We start from the raw sequence: 24,000 nt of genomic DNA, 5'->3' as shown, positions 1-24,000 counted from the left end.
CTTTTTCCCTCTGCTGTTGTCCCTCTCTGATGTCTGTCTGCTCTGTATTTATAACCTGTCGTATCTATGGAGACATGGTGGCGTACATCATGTTTATTTGTAACAAATAAATCTGCAAGAGATTCGTGTATTATCAGTTCTCTGCTGATTAGTGTCCATTTGAAAGTATTCAGGTCTTTCACTTAAGGAAAAGTACTTACACCACACTGTAAAAATACTCCACCCTAAGTAAAAGTCCTGCGTTCAGAACCTTTCTCCCAAAGGTAACCTAACAGCTGTGTTTTCAGCTTCGTTGACAAAGCATTTTCCAGGACTTTTAAGTCGTTTTGTAGCTCAAGGTGAGAGATTTTTCTCACCTCTTGAGCTTGAGGTTATTTTCTATTTTCAAACACGATTTTCACAGGACACGAATGGCAAATTATAATTTCAAAAGTAACTAAAGGTGTCAGACAAATGTAGTGGGGTAGAAGTATGAAGCTGTAACACACTTCGAAGTTGTAAAGTCCAAGTGGTACTAATGTGTTGCATGTGAGGATTCACTCAGTGAACATACAGATGAACACATGTGGGAGTCGTGCAGATCACCAGAGAAGCTGTGGAATCCATTTTGACCGTTAAGACTAAATCAGCACCTCAGAGGATCATTTCCAAACCGGGTGCATGTATTAAAATTGCAGATTCAGAAATAAATTAGTTGTGGTTATCATCAATGATCTGAGATGAAAGACCTTTAGGATAGTGTGTTAAGTTCTAAAGTTGAAAAAATATGGAATTACTCATTTCCTATTGTGAAATGGCAGTTCAGTTGGTTTTTCCCTCCTCACGATGGTTGTGTTGTTGCTTTGGAAGTCTTGTATTTATGTTTCTTTTGTAAAGTCAGATGACTAATTGATCGACTGCATTTAAAGGAAGAAGGGACGACCTCAGACATCACTTTGATGAAGTCAAGAGAGCAGAAAATCATGTGTGATAATAAAGCATGCTGATGATGCTCACAGTGTCTGCGCCTTATCAAAATTCAAAAAGGGAGAATTACAGTCATCTGCTCTGTACGTGCATTTCAAATGTCAGAGTCGCTGTTTCGCTTTTTATGTGATTATGAGGCTCCCTCTGCTAAGTCCCCTGAATGCACCAGTGTGTCATCCATCACCAGGTCCCGGGGTGATTTTAGTGTGTGTGTGTGTGTGTGTGTGTGTGTGTGTGCTGTGAATGCACCGGTGCAGTAGGTGTGTTTGTGTGTGTCTGTATTTGTAGAGGTGTGAAAGAAAGAAGTTGGAGTGGGAGACGAAGGAGAAGGAGGAGGAGCAGGTGGTGGTGGAGGAGGAGGAGGTTTGTACTAATGCCCTGAAGATGATTTAGAGTTTAGACCACCGAACAGCACAGAAAGCTCTTCCAGTTCTCTCCCACAGGACCAGTCGGTGGCTTGTGGTGAGTTAAAGAGAAAATAGGATCCACCAGGGATCACTTGGTTTTAAATCAAGTAAAGGCTGTCTGTCTGTGCTCTGGTACTTAAAAAGGCATGATGCAAATGCACGTGTGGGCATAAATCAGGTTATCTGGCAGTCTTCAAAGTGACATATGCATTTGTTAGAATGGTTTAATTGTTTCACCATGTAATAACAGGTTTTCATTAAGGGCAAAGAAAGAGATGGATTCATTTTGCATTTTGACTTTGACATTAAATACATAACAAAAAAATGTCATTTAGACCCTTCACCCTTTAGACCCTTTCGATCATTTGTGCTGTTTTATTTTGTTAATTTTTGTGTATTTTTTCTGCAGTTAAGTGAAAGGCCACTATTTGCACTATGGTGCAATTTTCTTGAAAGACCATTACAGTTGTAGGCCTATCACACATGGGCAATGCGATACGTGTTTGGGTTTTCCACACAACTCCACTGAGCCACTGCTGCTGGTGTTAATGCACATAATGCACATAAAAGTATACCAAAGCGACAACCAACCATAGTGAGAAATGGCAACATAATACTTTGTTCATGTATCACAAGGACAAAGTATTACACATTGTACAGATATGAGGTGATGGAACTTTTTTGTTTTCTGAACATGCATGTGTGTGTGTGTGTGTTCGTGAGACTGAGAGGTCAACAAAGAGCATACATCTCACTTCCTGCTCACGTCAACCAGCCCTATGCACATGTGTGTGTGCACAGGACACACACAACTTGACTATGTCTTGGTCCGCTTCCGTGTCCGGCAGATCATCAAATATTTCCCTTCAGTGAGTGCAGACATAACAAAGACATACCCAGTCACTTAACCAGACATACCTGGGTAAAGTGACTTGCTCACTCTCAGCCGCAACAGGTAAAATGACTTACCACTTCCATTTAGCAAAAGCTAAGGAAAAAAACCATTAAAGACTGCAAAGGAAGCTAGCAGACAAAGAAAAATGACAAGTAAAATGACAGTTTGACTAAAGTGAAACCTCGAAAGCTGACGTGTGAACCGTCGAGACGAAAGGAAAAGGAACAGAGAGAGGCAACTGGCAGTGGCTGTCACTTGCTTTCCCGGCTGTGGCTGACAGGTGTTTTACATTACAGCGTGGGTGAAGGCAAAACCACATATCCCCGCTGCCTGTGCATTTCACTGGTCTTTGAATGAATTCCTTATAGGCCTCAAGGTCACGGAGCTTTATTCATGCACACTAAAGGCAGAGTAAACTTTCTATATAAGGGGAAAATGAAATAAAACCAGCACACTCTCAACATTAGGACTTTCAATTGAAAGCAGGAGTGGAGAGGTGCCTTATGTTCCCAGAGCCGCTCCAAGCTTCCAGGCTTTCTAAGGTTCAGACTTAAGAGAGAAGTGGAGATGAGGTTTGTCTGGGGAGACCGAATGTTCACCACGTCCTTCTCTCTTGACTCGCTTCACTTTATTTATATTTATTTAGTTATTTATTTATTTATTTTTACAGTGTGCATATTTTCTCGGATTTTTCTGCCTTCCCACAACAAATATGGTATTAGTTTCTGCTTATTTGCAATGGACCATTCACACTAAATCAACTCTGTCACAGAGGGAGGACTGTTCTGTTCTGTTCCCGCACCACAAAGCACCAATTTTTTTCCTAACACTGACTGGACAACAGATGAAAAGCATATTTCACATACATTAAATAATATGAATTTTCCCGGGGTTCAGTTACAGAAAACATTTTCTGTCAAGAAAGCTTACTATTAGTAGCACATAGCAGCTAAGATCCTCAGTATCGTTACTCACTCTGGCACGCATGCTGCTTTAAATGTGGTATACAGTCAAGGAGGTTTATTCTTCTGTTGCGCACAGCATGAATTATTCTCGGTAATAGCATAACATAAATGATTAAAAAGTCATGATGTAGATGGTCTAGACTGTTCATCACTTCACCCCACCAAGAAAAGAAATCATAACCAATTGAGATGTAAAAACTGCTTTGCTTTTCTTGCAGTGAATTACTTTTCTGGGAAGCAAGTTCAGTTGTGAATAAAAACTATCACACTCACAGCAGCTATAGGGCTTAATTGACTCGTGCTGCAGTGCGGCTCCATGCACATATGCAAACAAACAAATCGACTTTTAAAAATGAAGAGCACTGGAACGCATATGCACAGCAGACCCTCATCGTTACATAAGACAAAGCTCCTCTGCAGCGGACACAAAGACAAAGGGCACATCATTTCAGATGTTAGAGGACTCACACATATGAGGCGTGTGAGATGATGCAGAGTCGTGTCTGATTCATGCACAGGGTGTCAGAGGTGAGAGGTGTGATGAGGAGCACACGGGCTGCGGTTGCTCAGCAAAAACTGCCCACAGCTTACCCAGTCTGTCACACTCTCTTTTCCTTGCACCTCTTTCTGCCCTGTTCCCTTTTTGTAAGATTTTATTTTTGCTGCTTTTCATCTCCTGTACTGAATGATGTGAGATCAGTCTCAGACTCAAATTTGTCTCTTTCTGTCCTTTCAGGTGTGTCTCTCCAATGCTCTTGGCCCCTGAGGCCTGAGGAGAAGTGAGCCAAGCCCAGGCCCCCATGGGACGCCCCGTCACCCAGCATGCACTGCTGCTGCTGCAGTGCATGCTGGTTCTGCGGCCTGGAGGCGTGGCCAGTAGGAGAGGGCCAGTGTTGCTGCCTGAATCGCCCTGTCACAAGACAGAGCATCCCCTCGTCCCACACTCAGGTAAGCGTTCATAGAAATACACATGAACATGCACACACACACACACACACACACACACACCATGTTTCCAGTTGTGATGATGACCACAGAAAAGTAACAGAAGTGACTTGCCGTGGTGTTTTTATTAGATATCTCAGTAACGCTTCACTTCACTTACCTGTAACAATGGCTGCAAGCGAGATAATGACTGAAACTGTTTATTTTGTGGTAAGAGGGAAGTGACAAAGGTAATCTGGAGTAAAAGCATCACTGCAAAAAGGACTGTCCAGGTGACTGGCACTGGCTAACTCTATACAGGTGAATGCTTAATGTACATGCGGGCTGCTCAATTGAAAAAAGTCTAATATACAATTTATTTAATGTTTTACCTCATCAACTTAGTTGATTTTTGTTAACATCTGCCAACTCTGAATTTGATGCCAGCAGCATGTTTCAAATCAGCTGGTTCCATGGCAACAACAGACTGGTAAAGTTGAGGAATTCTCAAGAAAACAACACACCTGTTTGGAACATTCCACAGGTAAACAGGTGACAGGAGCAATGATTTATTTATGAAAGGATCATCCTCAGAGGGCTCAGGCGTTCACAAGCGAGGATGTGAGCGAGGTTCACCACTCTGTGAAACATGACTGTATAAAGGATATTACTACATCTCAGGAGCACTTCATAAAACTTTCAAACCGCCCATAAACACAATTTGTTTGCAAATGATTTCATTCTCTTTTTATTTATGTTCTGCACAGCATGCCAACTTTTTTGAAATCAGGCTCGTAAAATATAAATGCATTGTGTGAGTAGACTAACAACAGTAACTAGGAGGCTTGACAAACGGCCAATTGTGGAATTTTCTGGATTTTTCTTTTTCATTGTCAAAACAGTACATATAAAGATTTTAGGTTGCGCAGAAAAACTTTCGCCTCTCTTCCTCGATTCCCCTCCTTCTTGTTTTGTCGTTTTTGTTCCTTCCCTTGAGAGAACAAGCAGACGCCACCTTCCTTGTAGGCCTTTAATTACTACATGGCTCTGCAGTTTTTAGATACAATACACTCCGCTTCGGATTTCAATGTCCTTATCCTTTGGCTTACATTGTTATTGAGCAGCTAAACTGTAATGAAATGCTGTGAAACTTAGTCGAAAGAAGGTATCTATAGCGATCAATGGAGTCCTGTCTACTCACTGCCAAGCAGCAAAATGTCATTGAGCTGTTTTCAGTACAGCAGAGTCCCAGTCAGATAATCACATAGCAGTCTGTCTAGGACAAAATTGACCGGAGGACCAAGGTCACTGTGTGTGTCCAAAGAGCCGCGTGCATGTAAAGATTCATATTCAGTGTAACCACCCAGGATCCCCATCTCTTTCCTCTTGTCTTTCCTCTTCTCTTTCCTCTCTCTCTCTCTCTCTCTTACACTCTGTCTTTCTGGCTTCATTGTAAGCTGAGGTGGCACTCTAACCTCTCTGTGATATGTTCCAGCCTTATGCTTTCTGTATGAGGGGGATCACACGGCAGCCAGTGGGGTCAGCTGTGGCCCATGCGTTTGTGTTCTCTAATGGACCAGAATGGACCATTAAGCTCCAGTGGCTTAATGCTTTGGTTGAAATATAAGAGCATTAATAAAAATTGTCGACATTACAGTTAGCAATCTGACATGGTTCACTAACACAAAGCCTACTGTATAGAAGAGAGAGAGAAAAGAAAGAGAGATAAACTCGAGGCTTCACAGTCTGTGATTCAGCGTCTTCGGTCTGAATGTTCAGCTGTGATGGTTTAGCTGATTGCATTTTTAAAGCTAAAAGGTCAGTTTATCCAGTCTGGTTGTTTGTGAACTAAAATCACGAAGAATTAAGTGAGTGCACAGTACTTTTACATCATTAAGTGAAGAGGAAAACAGCCAAGCTTCTTTTTCCCAAGGGAAGGAAAATGAGTTGTCTCCTACTTGACATTCCCAAGGGCTAGAACTAGTTGAACCTTTTCTCATCTTCCACAGGCTGCTTCACTGGGCAGCCTTTCAGTCTTTTCAGTTGCAGTGGGTGGTGTCAGTATGATATTTCAAGGTTCAAGTTACAATTAAGGGCATCCTCTTGCGCCTTCGGTGTTTGAGTTCGTATGGATGAATGGGTGGGTAAGTCTCTGTGCTCTCTTTGGGTTACAAAGCAGTCAACTCAGCGACACTCACGTGTGTTCACTCTGTTAAAGAGTGGAAATATTGTCCATGAAATTAGATCGAACTAACTAATGCAGGAACAGGCACAGGCTGTATCGTTTCATTGGCTTGTTAAACCTGTTGACCCCTCCAAAAAATTCACCCCTGAGTTTCTTGCTTGCTGACTGCGTACACATCACCTTTGTTTTCCAGGACATGAAGCTTTACAGCAGACTTTTTGTTTACACCCCAGTCTCATTCATTCTCACCTTGGATAAGAATCAGGAGCATTTGCAGAGCAGCTGCTAATTCCCATGGTCACATGAAGATGCTCATTAATCTTTGTCTTTTTTGGTAATGTTTTTGCCCAGTTTTTTTTTTTTAATAACTTTCCTTTCATGGGCTGATGACAGTCTTTGTGTGGTTCAAACACATATCATTGTTGTGAGTCGTACGGTATACAAAGCTTTTTAAGAGACTGCCAAATTACAGCCTTTGCTTTTCTCTTGCAGTAAACTCTAAAAAGCTGAGTCAATACAAAATACGCCGACACATATACACATACGCGCGTGTACGTTCAGACGCGATCGATGCGTGAGGGAAGAGAAACCTCTCTTTAAACCTATTATCATTCTCTGTTGTGAGTCATTGTACTCCATGTAATATAGCCGAGTGTAATCCCTGGTTGTTGAGAATGTGCAGAGCGAGGCTGCCATGGCTCCTCTTCAGGCGAGCCGGGAGGACTACAAACACATTAAACATGCCCCTGTGGATCACAACAGCATTACACTCCCACTCTGTCCAGGCAAACCTTATCCCCATTGGACGTACACAGAGATATATTTAAAGCAGGGGTTCCCAAACTTTTTCCCTCATAGGGATGAAAACTTAACGTAATGGAGGGCCTCAAGCCTGAAACAGACACATACTGTGTTTTATTGTTAGGATGCAAGATGCAGCTCCATAACTGGTGTACAGATTCAAGAGTGCTATCAGTGTTCTCATCTAATTCTCTGCAAAAAAATAAAAAATAAAGGCAAACTATTGCTTCAAGGGAAAAATTACTCAAACAGTTTATCAGATGAATTAGAAAACTTAGTCAACTTAATCATCTAAGCCATTTAAAGAGCATGTTAAATTGACCTTGTTCGAGCCTCTTAACTCTGAGGATTTCTTTGGCTTTTCTTTGTTTTCTCTCATAAATTGTGTTTTAGGACAGTTTGTGAGACAAAACAAACGATTTGACAACATCACTTTGGTCTGTGGAGCATCAATATTTTAATTGTTCATATTTTTCTGACATTTTAGAGGTTAAACACCTGTGTTAAAGAAATATTTAATGGATGAATCAGCAGCAGATAGGTTAATGCATTCCGGCATGAGGCAAAAAATGTAAAAATGTATTTTTTTCTGTTCAAGGTTGGGAGTGACACTAGATGAAGGGTATTTGGAAATTAAGGCTTCTTTCCTGTAGTAGCTGGTTTCAGTGGTTCTGCTTGACTTACTGAAACAGCTCGCAGTCTCTAATCGCTGGACTGGTTCAAAAAAAGGATGCACATCTCAGAGTGGTCATGCCCCGTCATGAGAAGTCAAGGTCAAGGCTTGTCTGAGTGTGTTCCAGTGACAGCATTTCTTTCTGTGTGTGTGTATGTGTGTGTGTAATTGTGGCCTGACTGTTGAAGGGTGTGGCTCACATGGGTTTGACCCCGCTGGGGATGGTGGTTTTCTGACTTGGCACAACACTTGGCTGACAGAACTGCTACTGTGGTGCAAGGGTGCTATAGTCTAAAGAGCGCTTTCTGCTCCGTATGGCGGTTTTACAAATGTAGGGTTTCAGAAAGAAAGTACACTGTTCAGTTGAGTCCCAAATGTTTACCCAAAAGGTACACTTTCACTAAAAGACAGGTCTGAATGTAGCTTTAGCAGAGGTCCAATGCAAATGTGTATTTATAGAATCATTTTCAGGAGGGGTGTTGAAAGACCTAATCCCTATTCTTGGCAAAGGATATATTTTGGCCAAGATCTCTGAGTATTTGTGGTGTTATTGTAGCTCAAACCCCCTGAGATATACTGTATTAATAAAGTGTTGTATTTAACAAGTGTTCCTGAGTGTAGGCTTGAAGGCTTTTAAAGGTTATAAACTGTGGTGTAAACAATGCCTTCACGGGCCAAGCTGAGGGGCCATGTCTCAGAGGAGTGGAACCAGCAGACTTGTTTTACAGCCGCCGACTGAGCTCAGCTTTTATCATCCCTGAACGGCTAACACATCGTTAGAGAGAGGGGAGTGAAAGCAGGGCGGGAAAAAAAAAAAACAAACGGCCTCACAGCATTCATAAATGCAACAGGCTACAACTGGTATCAGAGATCTTTTAATTGGTCATTTGGGAGTGATTGTTTTAAATTTAAAGTCCTGCAAGGTCTTTGGAGCTTCATTTCAAAACATTATCTCCACTCTGCTCATGTCCAACGTCAGCTTTGTTCTAGCCATGTGTTATTTTAATGGATGATGGGCTGACGATGCCACGAAGCAGGAAAATTTTTGAATTTGTATGTCTTTCATTTACTCCGCTGCATTAAAAATCCCACATGTCATTTCCTCACTCGTGTCTTTTTTGTCAAGTGGCCTGAAGAGATTTGGTCATCTTGTTAAAAGCTTGTCTCCTCTCCCGCACCACTCAAACCAAAGGACTCCAGCCCTAAATATACATTAGATTTAAATATTTTATTGGGCACTTATTTGTGGTTTCATGGTGGTTTGTCTTGCACGATTCACTCGCTGCCCCAGGGCCCACAGCACTACCACAGTAATCTGAGTCCCAGAACTTTTAGCTGCAAAATGTGCTTGTTTTTCTTGCTCGAAATAACATAATTGGAAGAAAACCTTCAAGCACAGACCGGCGCACCAAGCTCTTAACTGACCTTTCCTTTTGCTTTACACTTTCTCAGGCTGGGCAGGTGTTTGTTTTTCGACCGCAAAGCCAAATCGTTTCCTCACATCAACTTGACCAAATAGTTGCCATTCTTTCTGCTGCCCAATACCACACAGATGCCTTTAGAGTGAATTGGCTCTTCATTTATGTGTGTGCCTGCTGCCACACTCTATTTACCCTAGTCACAGAAAAACCATTCATGTTTTCGAATTGGTTCCACATGTTGCCATTGTTGCTGGCCTGGCAGTACTATAGAGCACTAACTTTGAGTGCAGGCAGACAGGAGACTGGCGTGGCCTCTGATTCAGGGTGTAAATATTTATATATCCTGTCATTTTGTCTTTGTGCCAACTGCTGCGTGTCAAAGCGGGGAATAACAAACGGGATGTGAGTGATGGGTTCTATTTTGAGGAGGAGGGAGACAGGGGTTAAGGGGATGAGATGGGACCAAGAAAGGAGGGGTGGGTGCGTAAGTGTGTGTTCCCTGGTTTTATGTTGGCCCAGAGCCCTGGCTGTCATCTGCATTTTCATTTCATTTCATCCACGTGCATGTAAGTCTGCACACGTGTGTGTGTGTTTGTATGCGATTACACCTCTGTCTCAAAGGAAGCCAATCCCCTTGATTCAGACAGCCTCTGTGCAAGCATGGCTGTGATGTGATCACATTATCACATGCATTTAAAGTGCAGCTGACATGAACCCCTGTAATGTGCAAGGCAGGCCTGAAATCTAGGAAGTGAGGTGGGGAATAGGATTTGTTTTGGTTTTTTTTCATTAGCTACTGTTCAGGTTGTTCTTGTCAGAGTGTAAAAACCTCTGCGTGGGTCCCTAAAATATTACAGCCCATCCAAAAACAAATATTACAAGTTCAGATCAGTGTGATTAGTCTCAGTGGTGAAGTGAAGCCGGTTTACCCACAGTGTTGTTTCTGAAAAATCTTTCTACAGTTCCACAGTTTTGTTTCCCTGTAGTAAAGCCAAACTTTGATCTGCTAAACCCCCATGAGTTTGACTTTGTGAAGCTCTGTATATTTAGCTCTGCAGCCTTGGGAGGGCCCATCCACTCCGGTTATGAATGTTTATGAATGGTCCTTGGCCTCGTCACAAAGGGCCATAAATCCTTTGAGTGCTGTTGTGTTCAATTAAAACCTTTTGCCCCTTTTCCCAGCAAATATCCTCTCGTCTCTCTTTCAGTGTCACACACGCACACTCACACACACACACACACTCCATCACCCCGTTAGCGAGCCTCCCCCGGTGAGTCAGGGAGATTTATGGGGAGAGGCTGGGTTCGTCAAGCGCCGTCTTCCCCCGGGGTTGTCACAGCTACATTTGTATTCCAGGGATCCTCTTGATAGTGTGAAAAACAAGTCCAGTGGAGCCAAAGGATTGGCACATCCAAAACTTTGTGTCTCCCTCCAGAATAACCAGAGCAGCAGCCATTAAGCAAAATGAATTCTCCTGGGGTGAAGTCGACCGTGATCTCCCAGATATTTATCTCACCGCGGCTAATGAAAATGTATTAGCACGGTGAAACCAGATGCGTGATGCTTTTTCCTATTTCACTTCCCTTGTACTTGTCACCGGAGACTTGAAAGAGAACAAGGGGAAATGCCTTTGCAAACAGTGGCAAAGCAGATGATATTGTTTTGTTAGGAGAGCCAGAGTTTGGTCCCACTACGTGAGCTTGAGGAGGCAGATGTTCTTTGCAAGGCCCCATTTTCTTCCTCTGTTTGTCCTCATTTTGAACAACTCAGAAATCCCACGTTTGTCGCCGAAACCCAAAGTGCTTGCTTTTGATGCAGTGACAAGAGAGCGTGCTTTCATTTGAAACGTCGTCTGACAGGTGTGCCAGAAGAAGCAGATAATGTGTTTCGAGGAGGATATTCAAGCTGTCCTCTCCCTCCGTTCTGGCCCCGATGGAAAGCTCCTCCGTAAATTAAAAGTCCTTTTTTTCTTTTGTCTGGAAAGAGCTCACAGATGTAGTTATGAATGATTTCAAATCAATGTGGCATCCACTGCTGAAAATTCTGCCTTCCTGGAAAGACAACTTATTCATAATTAGGAATTTCTTGCTACTTGGAGATGATGTTTAGTATCTGGTGATGCCTTTTGCGAGTGTAATCCGACCTGTGTGTGCATGTGAGTGATGACGAAAGCATGTCACCGCGATGACTGATTGACCACCCTGAACTAAACCTATCGGGTAACCAGACAGTAGACAGGCCGACCTCGTCGCTCTACAACCAGGCCTGTGATTCGATTGGTCAGGGGTTAATGGGTTGGGCGCCATGAGAACAGGCATGTTGTGGATGAGATGTCAGTGTCTGTCTGGGATGTCTCTCTCTCGTGCTCTCTTTTTATGTGGGCATGTATCCACCGTGCTATGTTGCAGCAGACAAGGTCAATTTCCATAAAAAGTCAGATCTTCAGAGTTCATCCGCAGTATACATTTCCATTAAAGCAGTCAATCACCAGCCGTGATGGTGCACAGAAATCAAAGGACTGCTCACCGAGTCACAAGAAGCTGAATTTCACTGGTTTGTGCACATTCACTTATGAAGAGTGGTCTCAGCTTTCACTTTTGTTTTCATGGGTTTTAAGAAAAAGAGGCTGAGAGCCACAAACGCACACGAGGAGTGTTGTGAACCGTACAAAATGATTTTTTAAATGTGTGACCTTATCAGCCCAGGATGTTTCTGAGCATTTTTGTTCTTTATTCAAACACCGATCGCCTTAAAGCAAACAAAAACACCTAAAATGTTAAAAGTCGAGTCAGGACAGGTTTACCCAGAATGTAAAGACTGTAACAAGGAAGGAGGGAGGATTTTTCTTTCTTTACTTTAAAGGTGATTTTCATTCCCAGTGTCTTTTACAGCCTTGAGTCAAATTACTACAAATTACATTACAAGAAAAGTTCTGCCTTCAAAATCCAACTTAAACAACATTCACAAGTACCATCAGCAAGTATTAAAAGTAAAAGTATGATCAATTTCTTATTATCTTCTCTTACTATTATGTTATTATTCATGATGCATTAACCTAAAAGCAGCATTTTAATGTCATTGTAGCTGTTTATCTTGCAGCTAATCTTAACTGCTATATATACTGTTTGCTAGTCTAATCTATAAAAATGCACAATATCTCTATAAAATGATTTTATTAATAGCATTTATTTTGTATGTAAATGCTATTAAATAAATGCAGTGCAGTGCAAACTACAACAATTTCTCTCTGAAATCTAATGTAGTAGAAGTGTTATACTGTACAAGTATGTTTTAATTGAACTTCAGTACTAAATGTAAATATATTTCCCCCCACCAGTGTCCCCCCACCCACCCACACACACACACACACACACACACACACACACACGCACACACTACTCTTCAGGGAGCTATTTGCTTGGGTGTGCTGTGTCTTGTAGGGCGGCTGAGGCACAGCCGTTCATGATATCATTGTCTTACCACATATGGCAGGTGGCCTGACTCCCCACACAGCTAATTGTTTTTAATTAGCCCTATCTCTTCAGTTCCTTATTGCAGGCTGTACTGATGTGTGACAATAAGTGTTTACTTTGCTCCTGCCAGTAATGCAGAATTACTGCAATATAACTTTCACAGTTTCAATTCAATTATAGTCTGAAACACTCCTGCTGATTTCTTGTCATGGTATTTACTTCGCACATGCTCAGCAGCATCACTAAATATGAAGGTAAGGTTGAAAGGAAAGATGAAAATTAATGAGAACAAAGACAGTAGCAGAAAGACGTTGTTGCTATCAAAAAGTGGCCTTTGAGTGTCTTGAGAAAAGTTACAGCAGCCCTTTGAACGCAGCTAATCCATCAGCCCAGCTGTCGTTCGCAGTCATGAACTCTCCGCTCTGATTGGCTCACTGTTGTTGTGTCCTGTGGTGTCGTTGGCAGAGATGGAGCCGTGGATCTTCAGGTTCAAGGCAGAGGGCACGGTGGATTACTCACAGCTGACCTTTGACCCTGGCCAGAACGAACTGATCGTCGGTGCCAGGTAAACCATATCAGAGGTCTTTTTGGCTTTCTTTCTGCCTCATTTCTTCTTCCCTTAGGTCTCTTTCTTTTGTTGTCTGTACCTTTATTGTCTTGTCTTTCATTCCCCATTTTTCAGTGTTTGCTGGTGCATTGCATGAGTAATGATCACTTTCTCTATGTCTTCAAAAGCTAGAGAAAAATGGCTTTGAGGGTTGTTGTCTTTGGCAAGACCAGCCAGGAGTGTGTTTATGTGTGTGGGTGTGTGTGTGTGTGCGTGTGTGTGTGTGTTTACAGTTTCTCTGTGATTGAGGTACTGAATTTGAAAGAGATTGCACACATTTAGTGACAAACACTTTTGCTTTTAACTCCACATTTTCTTGCATTGTTCATGCTGGCATGTGATAAAATTAAAGCCTGCATGTATCCCTCAGTGTGTGTGTGTGTGTGTGTGTGTGTGTGTGTGCGTGTACCTAAGGACTGGGTGTATACGTTCACGCTGTGCGAGCCTGTGGCTGATGAAGTGCGCTCTGCACTTCTCTTAATGGCTTAGTTGTCAATAGAAAGACACTCACTACAATGTGAACAGGAGGTAACAGAGGAGCCAGCAGGAAGAAACAACAACAAACAAAGTGAGCCCTGGGAATTTACTAATGCACCCCAGGAACTTAGATGGAAAAGGCTAATCAGGGAAAGTGTGTATGCGTGGATACATGAAGAGGAAAGGTTGAAGAGGTGAACGAATTCCCACTGAAACAGCAAAATTGTGAATATATAATATAATATACAACAGGAACACAATGTTTCTGCTGACAGGCTTTTATTTTTAGCTACCACTTCAGCCAATTCTATCAACACATGCTATTTGGAGCACTCAAAAAATCAAATAAGAGATTTAGTTCACTTTGCGGTGCCAACTCGGTGGCTGTTGAGCGTCTAACTGTAAAAGGCGATGTGGCTGGATGGATGGCTGCAGGCTGCGTTAGAAGAATGAGTGATAATGGAAGGAAAGAGGGATCGATGCAAATATCAATACAGTAAAAATGGGGGCCGTGGCCACACAGAGACCTGGCTGATAGCCACTCTTCTGGAGACTGATAGGTCTCTGTGAAGGTGTGTGTGTGTGTGCGAATGTGTGTGTGTGTGTGTTTGTGATATCTCCAAAATGAGATATCTACCTTTATGAAAAAACAATACTTGCTCTTTAAAAGTGATCGCTGATATGAAAGAAAGGCACATTATGGATTATTGTTAAAGCTATTGCAAGTTCTCTGCCTATAAATAAGGTTTTAAGCAATGCAATAAAAAATTTCTTAGGTCAATCTGTGCTGCAAAATGACTGTAATCTTTTCAAAGGTTTAATGCATTTTTCTTTTGGTGGCATGAGCCAACAAAATTCTTCTGGAACAAAACTGCAAAATATGAATAATAGTAGTAATAATAGGGAAAAATTACAATAAACAATTTTAGTTCTAACTGTCATTCAGGTAATGGTATACAATGATTTTGGAGGACTGCCTGACATCATTATTCAGTAAACTAAATATTCCTCTTGAGAAGGCATTTATTACAACCTAATGTTTCTAGAGAAGTTGGGAATGCAGATGAAACCGTTTTGTCTGTGCTGTGCAAATTTGAAAAGCTTCAGGGAAAGCAGGATAGCCAGTTATTAGTGTGACGTTTCAGGCTTTGATTTTCTCACGATCTCTGCCTTTCTCTGTCACTTGCTCCCTATTTCTCATGTGCACACAACACCAGGAAGTAGTAGCATACTGTCAAATGTTTTAGCACTGCTTCATCTGGCCTTTTTGTATGGAGTCACAGTTGTGTCCTTAGGATCAAACAAAACACACCCCTGAGAAAACACGCCCATGAGGCTTGTGTCGGAAAAGTCAGACGGTGCAATCGAGAGAGCTGACAGTGAGAGCAAAAGTCTGCTGAGTGAGAAAGAAGCAGAGGAAACTTTAAACAAAAGAGACATATTATCAGATGGTGTTTTTTGCTTTCAAACTTCTTTCATCATATTCGTCACAAATCTAATTCCATATTTTGGTCTCCAAATTATGGGTTTGATAAACCTGGAGGTCCGTTATTTTCAGCAGTGGTTGAATCCATCCACACAGTTTGCTCCTTATGAGGATCCCTTTGTACCGGCGGCACTATATGGGTAGTGGGGTGGAGATGAGAGAACTAGAGAGAGTTAGACCACAGATAAAAAGCTTTGGCTTCTAAGAATAGATGTTGTAACATCCACACATATTTTTTTCTCTCGGTATTTTAACAAAAAATGTCTCCAGCAACTAACATACTTCCTCCTTTCCACCTTTCCACAGAAATCACCTCTTCAGGCTCAATCTGGAAGACCTGACACTGATCCAGGTGAGTGCTAATTCTCTCCCGCTCTTGTCGCTCTGATTCTCCCTCAGTCTGACTCACCCGCTTTCCTGAGCGAATATCTACTCGCTCTGTCTGCTCGTATGACTCTTACAGTCAAGCTGGCACTGGCATCCAGAGCTCTGCCCGCCTCCAACAAACACCGTGCTACAGTTGTAGCATGCTGCCAGCTCCCACAACTTAAAGCCGTTACAGTAAAATGGTTTTAGCATTTCACATGTCACAACAACTTCCCATCCGGTGGAGTGACAGTGGGTTTGGTCGACAGTGCTGTGGGTTGATACACACAGGGAGGTAAAGAGTGTTTAAATCCAATTTGAAACTGTATTTGACATATACTCTGCAGCTGCACTTTTCCACATTTTCTAGGGTGTTTACGCCTCGTGCAGCTTCTTTAGTATGAGTTTACTATTTTGGTTGAACTCTTCTGCCGCAGGAGACGACCAAAATGTAAAATACTATACAGAAATACTGTGAAATACTATACAGAAATGAAAGAATGCAGACTTCAGTTTCTGGATGATGACATGCCTGTACAAAACATGCATCAATAAAAGTGGCAGTTACACTTTTCTGTCCTTCACTGCCACTCTTCCGCATGCTGTCGCTTTCTTGTTTTCTTTCTTTTTTCCATACTTCCATGCCCCCCCACCCCCACCCCGTGGACCTAAGCGTGTTGTGACCCACTGAGTTACCATACAAACATTGACATCGGCGGGTGTACTTCTAGGTGGTAGCAGCAAGGTATCTTTGATGATTAGACAACTGCTGATGTTTGCCATTTACACCCTGGAAAACCAGGGGAGAGGATGAGGAGGGAACGAAAGAGAAACAGTGGTGCTAAAATGGCTGAATGGAACAAAAGGGAGACTGGAGGGAGCAGTGTTGATATAAATCCGACTGGAAAGGGAAAATGAGAAAAACGGTCAGATGAAATAACAAGCACGGCTGAATTTGTTGGACTGGGAGGAGTGGAGGGCAGCACACAAAAAAGAAATCAACAGACTGAGGGAAGAAAGCAGAGAAACCCCCCACAGAGAGAGACGAGGATTCATGCAGAGCCAGTCTTTTGTGGCCGCTCACTGGGACACAGATGCTTTTTAAAGATGCTCTGTGCCATTCGCACACCCAATCATCCCCCCTTCTTTATTTCATCCTGCGCTCGGCTGCCGCTGCAGAATCAGCGAGGACATTCCCCCAGCTCAACCAGCCCCTCATCTCCAAGTCTTCTTCTCAGAACCTGATAATCCCTGCCGAGGCCCAGAGCCAATTTAAGCTGACCTGCGCACTACTCCCTGCTTTGCATTTGATTGGACCAGGGCTGTAGAGTCAAGGCTAAGTTCAACTGCTGAAGTGCTGTTCTTCTATTCACCTTCCTCTCAAATCTTTGTCTTTATTTCCTCATTTTTCATCCTTGCATGAAGAAAAATTAATTGTACAGAGACTTGGGTGCCTCTGTGACTGAGTTCGTATGTATTTGTCATTCTTATTGCTGTTGGATTTGAAAGACTTGAATGGATTTCCCTTTTGGCACTGTTGCTCCACTCATGTTACATGCATTGCTGATTGATCAAATAGATTTACAAGAGAATATGGAGCTGGAAGTGCCAAAGCAAACAATGAAAGTCTGAGCATAAGCAGTCGTTAGTCGTGGTGCGTTTTATGTCGGTTGCACCGTTGTTCAGAAGAGTTGCATGAGCTTCTTTTTTCCCCTTTCTTTACTGCAGAAGGAAAACAAGCTAAAAGCTACACCTACGCTTGTCTTTGTGATTTCACCCCATCCCCATGCATCAGCCCTGTCAGATAATGCCCAGTGGCAGTGATTTGTTCTTGCATGGCTGGCAGCGCTAAGAGGGAGGCTGTGTATGGTCTGACAGAGCACAAGGCTTAGAGCCAGTGTAATACACACAGCCCATAATACTCTAAAGAGGTGGGTATAATTACCATATGATCGATGGCAGGCTGATCTCATCTTGTATGTACATGCATGAAACATTTATGAAAACAACCACCACCAAGGTCTGATGCTGCATGAAGGTAAAATGAATCCCACCCTCTTTTCCTGCCCTTGGTTGCAGTATGATTTGAGTTGTTTTCAAGCATTCTGCAAAGCATAAAATAAACCCAGAGTGCTCGGTAGTTTACCATTTTGTTATGGAGGGTTTAGAGAGTAGTGACACTTCAGGTGGTAGCTGAACACTGCTGGTCTAACCCAGTGTATTGCTCATATCGAGCCGAGACTCAGAGATCGATAAAGCCTGAGCCCAGCAACCATAATCTCCTCAGTAAATACCCTCCTTGCTTGGAGGTAATAAAAAATAGAAAACACCTAAGAACATCAGAAGTTGGAGAGAAGGAGGACCTTTGTTAAATGAACTGATGTTAAGCCATCTGAGAACTTTTATATTTTCATTGGCCATGTGTTTTTCATGGCCATCCCTCAGAGCTGGTCAGTAATTGCTGGGAGCAGAAAGGGTTTAGTCACTTCAGAAAGGTATAAAGGTTTGTCTGAGGAGCTGTTCATACAACAGGTGCACACTTTCAGGATTATAAACAATTTAAAAACGACATTTTCTATATTACATAAACTAGCTAGCATGTACTCAAACTGAAAGGCAATCTGGGAAGTGCAGAGAGTCGGGTTTTGAAACATGAGTCAGCCCTCCCTCTGGCCTTGATTGGAGTTAATGTCTGGTACTTAAAGTTTTTTTTTTCTGCAGTGTCCTTCCAGCCTGAAGAGTCTTTTCTCTCCCTGTCAACCTCTACCCTCATCTTCACTGATCTGGAAAACACTGTCAGGAACAAAAGGTTGACACTTTTCTCCTTGCTCCACTTTCAAACTTGTGCAGCTTAAATACAAAAAAAAAAAAGCAGAACTTAACTCTTTGGCTGCACAACTAACGAGACATTTAGAGCTACCCCAGCAGCCAGAAAGCAAAATACCTTTCCCCCATCTACAGGTGAATCCCACTTTATAGCTCACATCTGTTTGGGATTGTCCTTTTGCCCCTTCTGTCCCTCACTCAGCTCCCTGCCCTCGGTTGCTGCCAACCTTGGGCAGCCAAATCAACGCTGGCATCACCATTATCCACCTTCCATGGCCCACAGCAGAAGGTCGACAAACGCTGATGAATCGTCCCTTCTGCATTTGCATTGTGTTCACTTTCCCATCTTGTTGCCAGGGCCAATAAAAGGCCAAATCGGCCCGATGTACCACTCAGCCTTGTTTTTCCATCTGTCCATGAGCTATTCAAAATCCTTTGACATTGCAGAATACGCAAATATAATCATCCCCCCCTGCACTTTTCTTTTTAGCTCCATCTTCAACCTTGCGCACCTGGTCTAATAACAGGCTACACACTGTCATGCTGGTCCTGAAAGCTCAAAGTGTCTAGTTTGCAGGCATAATAAGAACTTGTTGAATTCACAATATTCTAAGCAAAAAAAAAAAATTACATTTAAAAAAGCATCCCATTTTAAGAATACAATTATGATCTTGCTTTTTTCCAGTGCATTAAATTGAAACAGGATGCAGACACTGTGGCTGAGTTTCAACAGAATCACTGTGGCGCAGCTTTAGTCAATAAGCACTAGGATGAAGAGGATCAGTGGCATTGTTCACTATTCAATGTAGCACCAGAGGAGGAGAAAAATAGTAGATATTCACTCGGGCGTCTCTCTCTCCTCCTGCACTGGCACATGTGAACACTATCCATAACAGCTCGGCTTGGCAACAACCGCTGTATGGTGTCGAAATGTATACTGTGCATCCATTTCTCTTCACTTCCCTCGTATTGTTGGGTTGTTAAAAAGAAAGGAGGCACACAAAAGGCTCTCTCCAGTTGCACTTGTTGTATTTCATGGGCCTGTCTCTTGCAATTACAATTTGTCAGACAGACAATTAGCCCTGCTAATCAGTAGCTAACAGAAACCATCCTCTATAGCTCTGGAAGCATTGCTAATTCAATTACTAGCACCCGCTAACTTGGCCATTTAAATGCATAGAATAAAAAGCATCAGTAGGATTGGAGATGCAGATAGCAGCACGTTTAGCGATATTATAGCGTTTGATATTTAAGCAAAAGGGTTGCGTAGTAAGAGGCAGGGGGTCGCTCCTACACTACTTTATGTTTTTATGGTGCTATGGCGATACGTGTAGTGTGGAAGACCTGCGCACTCGCCCAGACGTAACATCAAGACCAATTTCGTGTGTAAATCTTTCAGCAGCTTACATCAGCAGACATCAGTCTGAATGGTAAATATTGAGCCAGCACATCAAAAGGTAGTATCAGCTATTCATAAGACAGATTAGATTTCCTCGACAGGATTTGTCCAGCTCTCACTCTCAGCTGGCTGTCTCCTTATGATGACACGCACAGCCAGTCATTATATAAAGCGAGACAGCTGTCAGCAGCAAGTGTGTTCTCTGGACCCTCTTTATGCAAAATATATTCAATATCATGTCTGGAAAAAGAGCTGTTTTAGAATTCAGCTCCTCACTCCCTCCTCCGTCTCACTGACTGCTTCGCTCTGCCCACACTGTCTCCCTTGTTCTGGCTGACTCCTAACTTGGACTCTGTTTTCTCTTTGTTGTGTTTTTTTCTGTCTGTTTGTCCCTTATTTTCCTTTCTCTGCCCTTTCTTCTGTCTCTACCTCCATCCCTGCCTCCTTTCTCCCATGGTATCTCTCCTGCACCCACCTCACGTTGACAATAGTCCCTCAGTGTGAGTCCCAGGCACAATGGTTCATCTCTGAGGATTGTACCCATTGCAGGGGACAGCAGAGGCTGGACACACAGAACACAACATGTCTGAGGAGTCTTTATTTCAGCTTCCCTGAAGCAACAGATGAATGCCCTCAACTCTGCCAAATTCCCACTGCATCTTAATCTCGTTTTATCTTGCTTAAAGGATTATTCTTGTTGGTTGTAACATTAGTCTTGTTATTGTAGTTTGGCCCAGGGTAAGCTGAGATCTGGAGAAGTGACAAGGCTGCATTATTGTCAGACGTGGCAAAAAAAAAGGGAGCAATCATTTAATCATGCAGATTCTAAACAAACTCTTAGGTTAGCTAAACATTATTGGGAAGAAAAAGAAAAGGCAAAGGGTGGAATTATTTTCGAAGCTGTTTGTTGTTAGTCTGACTCACGAGATGTTGACTGTTGGTATAACCCTGCCTTTGGATGCCTATTTCAGGCAGCATTCTCCTCCCTATCTGCATGTTAAGGAAAACAACAACCTCCAAGCAAGCAGGCTTCATGCTGAACGTGGCAAGTTACTCTAACCATAACCAAAAGAAAGTTCATCCCCCCCACACACACACTATTTTGCAAGGTCACCGTACTGCCCAAGACGATTGTGATTTGAATTATGGTTTAAAGAAATACAAAAAGCCTGAACGAGTGCAGCCAGTTGTTTATCCACTGCTGGCACGGTGCTGTGGAGGTCAGTGGATTGTTCATTATAAACATCCATTTTTATCTGTTATAATTAACAGCATTTGCATTAGAGACCTCCTCTGGCTGACCTTCTGTCACCTCTCAGCATACACAAACGGCTCAGAATAATTAACTGATAACTGAATTAACTGAATTGAGTGACTTTAGGTTTCCTGAATTTTAGGGATGTTTGTGATTATAATAAGAATCAATTCATCATTTAATCCTTTGATTTTCTCTACCTTGCATAGTCGTACCTGAGCATTATGCTGACATTACTCACTTACACTTTTGTGCTAAATGATTTAGGTAGTCTGGATAAACTTTTCTCTCATTTTCAACCTGTCTGGTCATCTGGCCATCCGTGTTTTTGGCCCTGCCACACTTTGTTGTGGTGGTTGTTCCTAGATTTCATTACTTTTGGAAGTAAAATGTTATCAAACTCAATGACAATAATGCCAGAATATTCGAAAATAAACAGTTGTAATAAACCATAATCATCCTCTAACAGCTGTTTGCTTTTCCACATGAATCCTACCGATGGATGGATTTTCTCCAAATATGATTACAGCACTATGATGGATTTTTTTCTTTCTTTTGTTCTATCGGGCCAGTTCACCACCATGTTCAGATCACTAAATTTAATCCAGATCCTCTCTTATTTTCTCATCTTCTTTGTTTCCCACTAAGTCTCTCTATTTCAGTTTCTTCTCGGTGACAACGGCATGAAAAAAAAAGGATCTTTGCAAGGCAGCTTCCTCTGATAAAACCAAGAATTATTATTTAACGACAGCACATTTCCAACATACTTCCATTCAAGACAGATTCATCTTAGGATCACAGTAGAGCGATAATGAGCTTTTAACGTTTCTTAATGATACTTGCACTTGGTTTTGCATGCCTGTGATTCTGTTCTTTACTCCGGACCATTTGAGGCAGTGCAGTCAGATAGGGTGGCTTTCAGGCTTACACTTACAGGCTTATGGACATCACTTCCTTCAGTAGCCATAAAGTTGATATCTTATAGCTGTAATGGGAATATATAGTATTCTGAAAATCTGCTTTGTACTATTTCAAATGATCATGAATCACATAATCCGCCCCTAATGATAAAAGCAACCACTTTGCGGTTTTTAATGCGATCTCAAGTTGAAATCTGGCATTGTATTTTGATTGATTTTTACACTAAACATGAGTGAGTAAGGTTACAGGCTATTAACAAGTTCCCCCCCCCCCCTTATGATTAGTGAAAGCACTTTTCAGCGCCCACATTCAACTCTGCTGGGACACGCTGTGGTGCTGTGTGTGCAGGCTGTGCCGCTTGCGCTGATGTGTGTGGTTTGTTTCTGTGGTGGCTGCATGGCCCCAGAATAGCCTGCTTTGGCCTGGAATGCGAACTGACACACACATGCATACACACTGAGAAGAGAAAGAGAGGAGCCAGCTCCCATTAATGCTGCACATCTTATCCTCCCTGAATAGTACCACACACCCCGAGCTCTCTCCTCTAAGCTCCCTCCTGTTACTGTCTATGTGTGCACATATGGGTTGTCTCTACGCCTCCCAAAGGCCAGTGAGGCGGAAAGCAAAAGGGCCTTGTCATAAAACACACAGAGAAAATTCCCAGAGCCTTCTCAAAGAGGAAATGAAAGAAGTTCTCCTAAGTGCTGTGGGGGGTTCAGCTTTCCTCTCCCCTCTCGTCCTGGCATAAAACAGTCCTGATACCAAGGTGAAATCTAATATTCTCTTTCAGTTAGCGATATTTACTGTATTCCCACAGAGAGTGAAGTCCTGCGCCTCTGGCCACTACCCAGGTTATTACTACAGAAACTTGTGTCTTCCTGAGAAAGATAGAAGTTGGATAGTTTTACTTTCCTGACTTTTTGCCAGTTTTGCTGTTATGTATTCCCTTCTTTGCCAGTCATACAGAGCTGGTGACAGTGACAACTCATTCTGCCTGTCACAAGCACGAGTGTCTTAGTGGTCCGCTGGTGTCCCGAGGCCAACACTCATTTCATGAATAGAGAAGTTTTATCAATGAGGAAGGGACCAACCCAGAGGTCAGGATGAAATTAAATGGTAGAAATTGGAGCACACTGGTGTCTTCACCCTTGGAGGAGATGAGACGAGGTTTTGTCTTATTCCCCCTGTTGTAAAATGTAAAAGGCGTCCCCTTGTTTCTTCCTCACATGTAAATCACTTTGACATCCCACTCTGGGGCGTCGCATGTTATGTCTTAAGACCCCCCCTTTTCCCTCACACATAAATCAAATTGGAATTCGGCTCTGCACGCACATCCCTCCTGTTTCTTAAAGTCTCTGCTTGGCGTGCACCTTAATTGGATTCTGTGCCTGTGTTTAACGTGGCTTATAAACTTAGGTGTGCTGTAAGTGTCTATGTGAGTGTGCACATGTGGGATTGAGAGTACAGTGTTAATGTCAAATTCATTTACTGTTCTTCCCTGCTTTAATCCAGTCCTCCCACTCAAGTCAAAGAATAGTCAGCATCCAAAAATCAGTGCCTGAGCCAGTGTGTCTAACTCATCACAGTATGGTTTTCTGTTACTTTTGTTCTAATGTCTTCTGTGGCATTTTTATTGCCTCACATCAACAAACTGACTTCAAAAAGGTGGGGATTTTGCCACAGTCGAGAGCCAGGCATTGTTTTGTTTGGTTCCCTGAGAGGTCTTCAGATTGGTTCGTGGTGACATGGCGCCAAATGCTGTTTGATGCTTGCGTCTTCTTGATGATTTACTGTGAGCCCTGTGCTGTTTTTCTCTCTCTTTGCAGGAGGCGGAGTGGCACTGCGATGAGTTCACCAAGGGAGCCTGCTTCAGTCGTGGAAAATCTGAGGTGAGTTTAAGTGATGCCTGAGCATTTCAAATGTCACGCTGATATTGCTTTACCAGACCCTTG

The 24,000-nt window shown here is 42.5% G+C and overlaps 1 protein-coding gene across 5 annotated transcripts in view; it reads left to right on the top strand.

Annotated features, from left to right (window-relative positions):
* Positions 1 to 24,000, top strand: part of sema5a (sema domain, seven thrombospondin repeats (type 1 and type 1-like), transmembrane domain (TM) and short cytoplasmic domain, (semaphorin) 5A) — a 113,255-nt gene that overhangs the window by 25,004 nt on the left and 64,251 nt on the right. For all 5 annotated transcript variants that reach the window (XR_006841448.1, XM_046371649.1, XM_046371648.1 and 2 more), the window contains 4 exons: positions 3,970 to 4,181; positions 13,177 to 13,276; positions 15,588 to 15,633; positions 23,875 to 23,937. Coding sequence is in view for 4 of the 5 variants with exons in the window: in XM_046371649.1 (XP_046227605.1) it covers positions 4,034 to 4,181; positions 13,177 to 13,276; positions 15,588 to 15,633; positions 23,875 to 23,937 (357 nt within the window). In the remaining variant the exon portion in view is untranslated. The remainder of the gene's footprint in view (positions 1 to 3,969; positions 4,182 to 13,176; positions 13,277 to 15,587; positions 15,634 to 23,874; positions 23,938 to 24,000) is intronic.

Source organism: Scatophagus argus, chromosome 18 (genome assembly GCF_020382885.2).
Source record: "Scatophagus argus isolate fScaArg1 chromosome 18, fScaArg1.pri, whole genome shotgun sequence".
Classification (NCBI taxonomy): Eukaryota; Metazoa; Chordata; class Actinopteri; family Scatophagidae; genus Scatophagus; species Scatophagus argus.
Note: the sequence above shows the minus strand (reverse complement) of the source record. Positions and strands in the feature narration are given on the sequence as shown.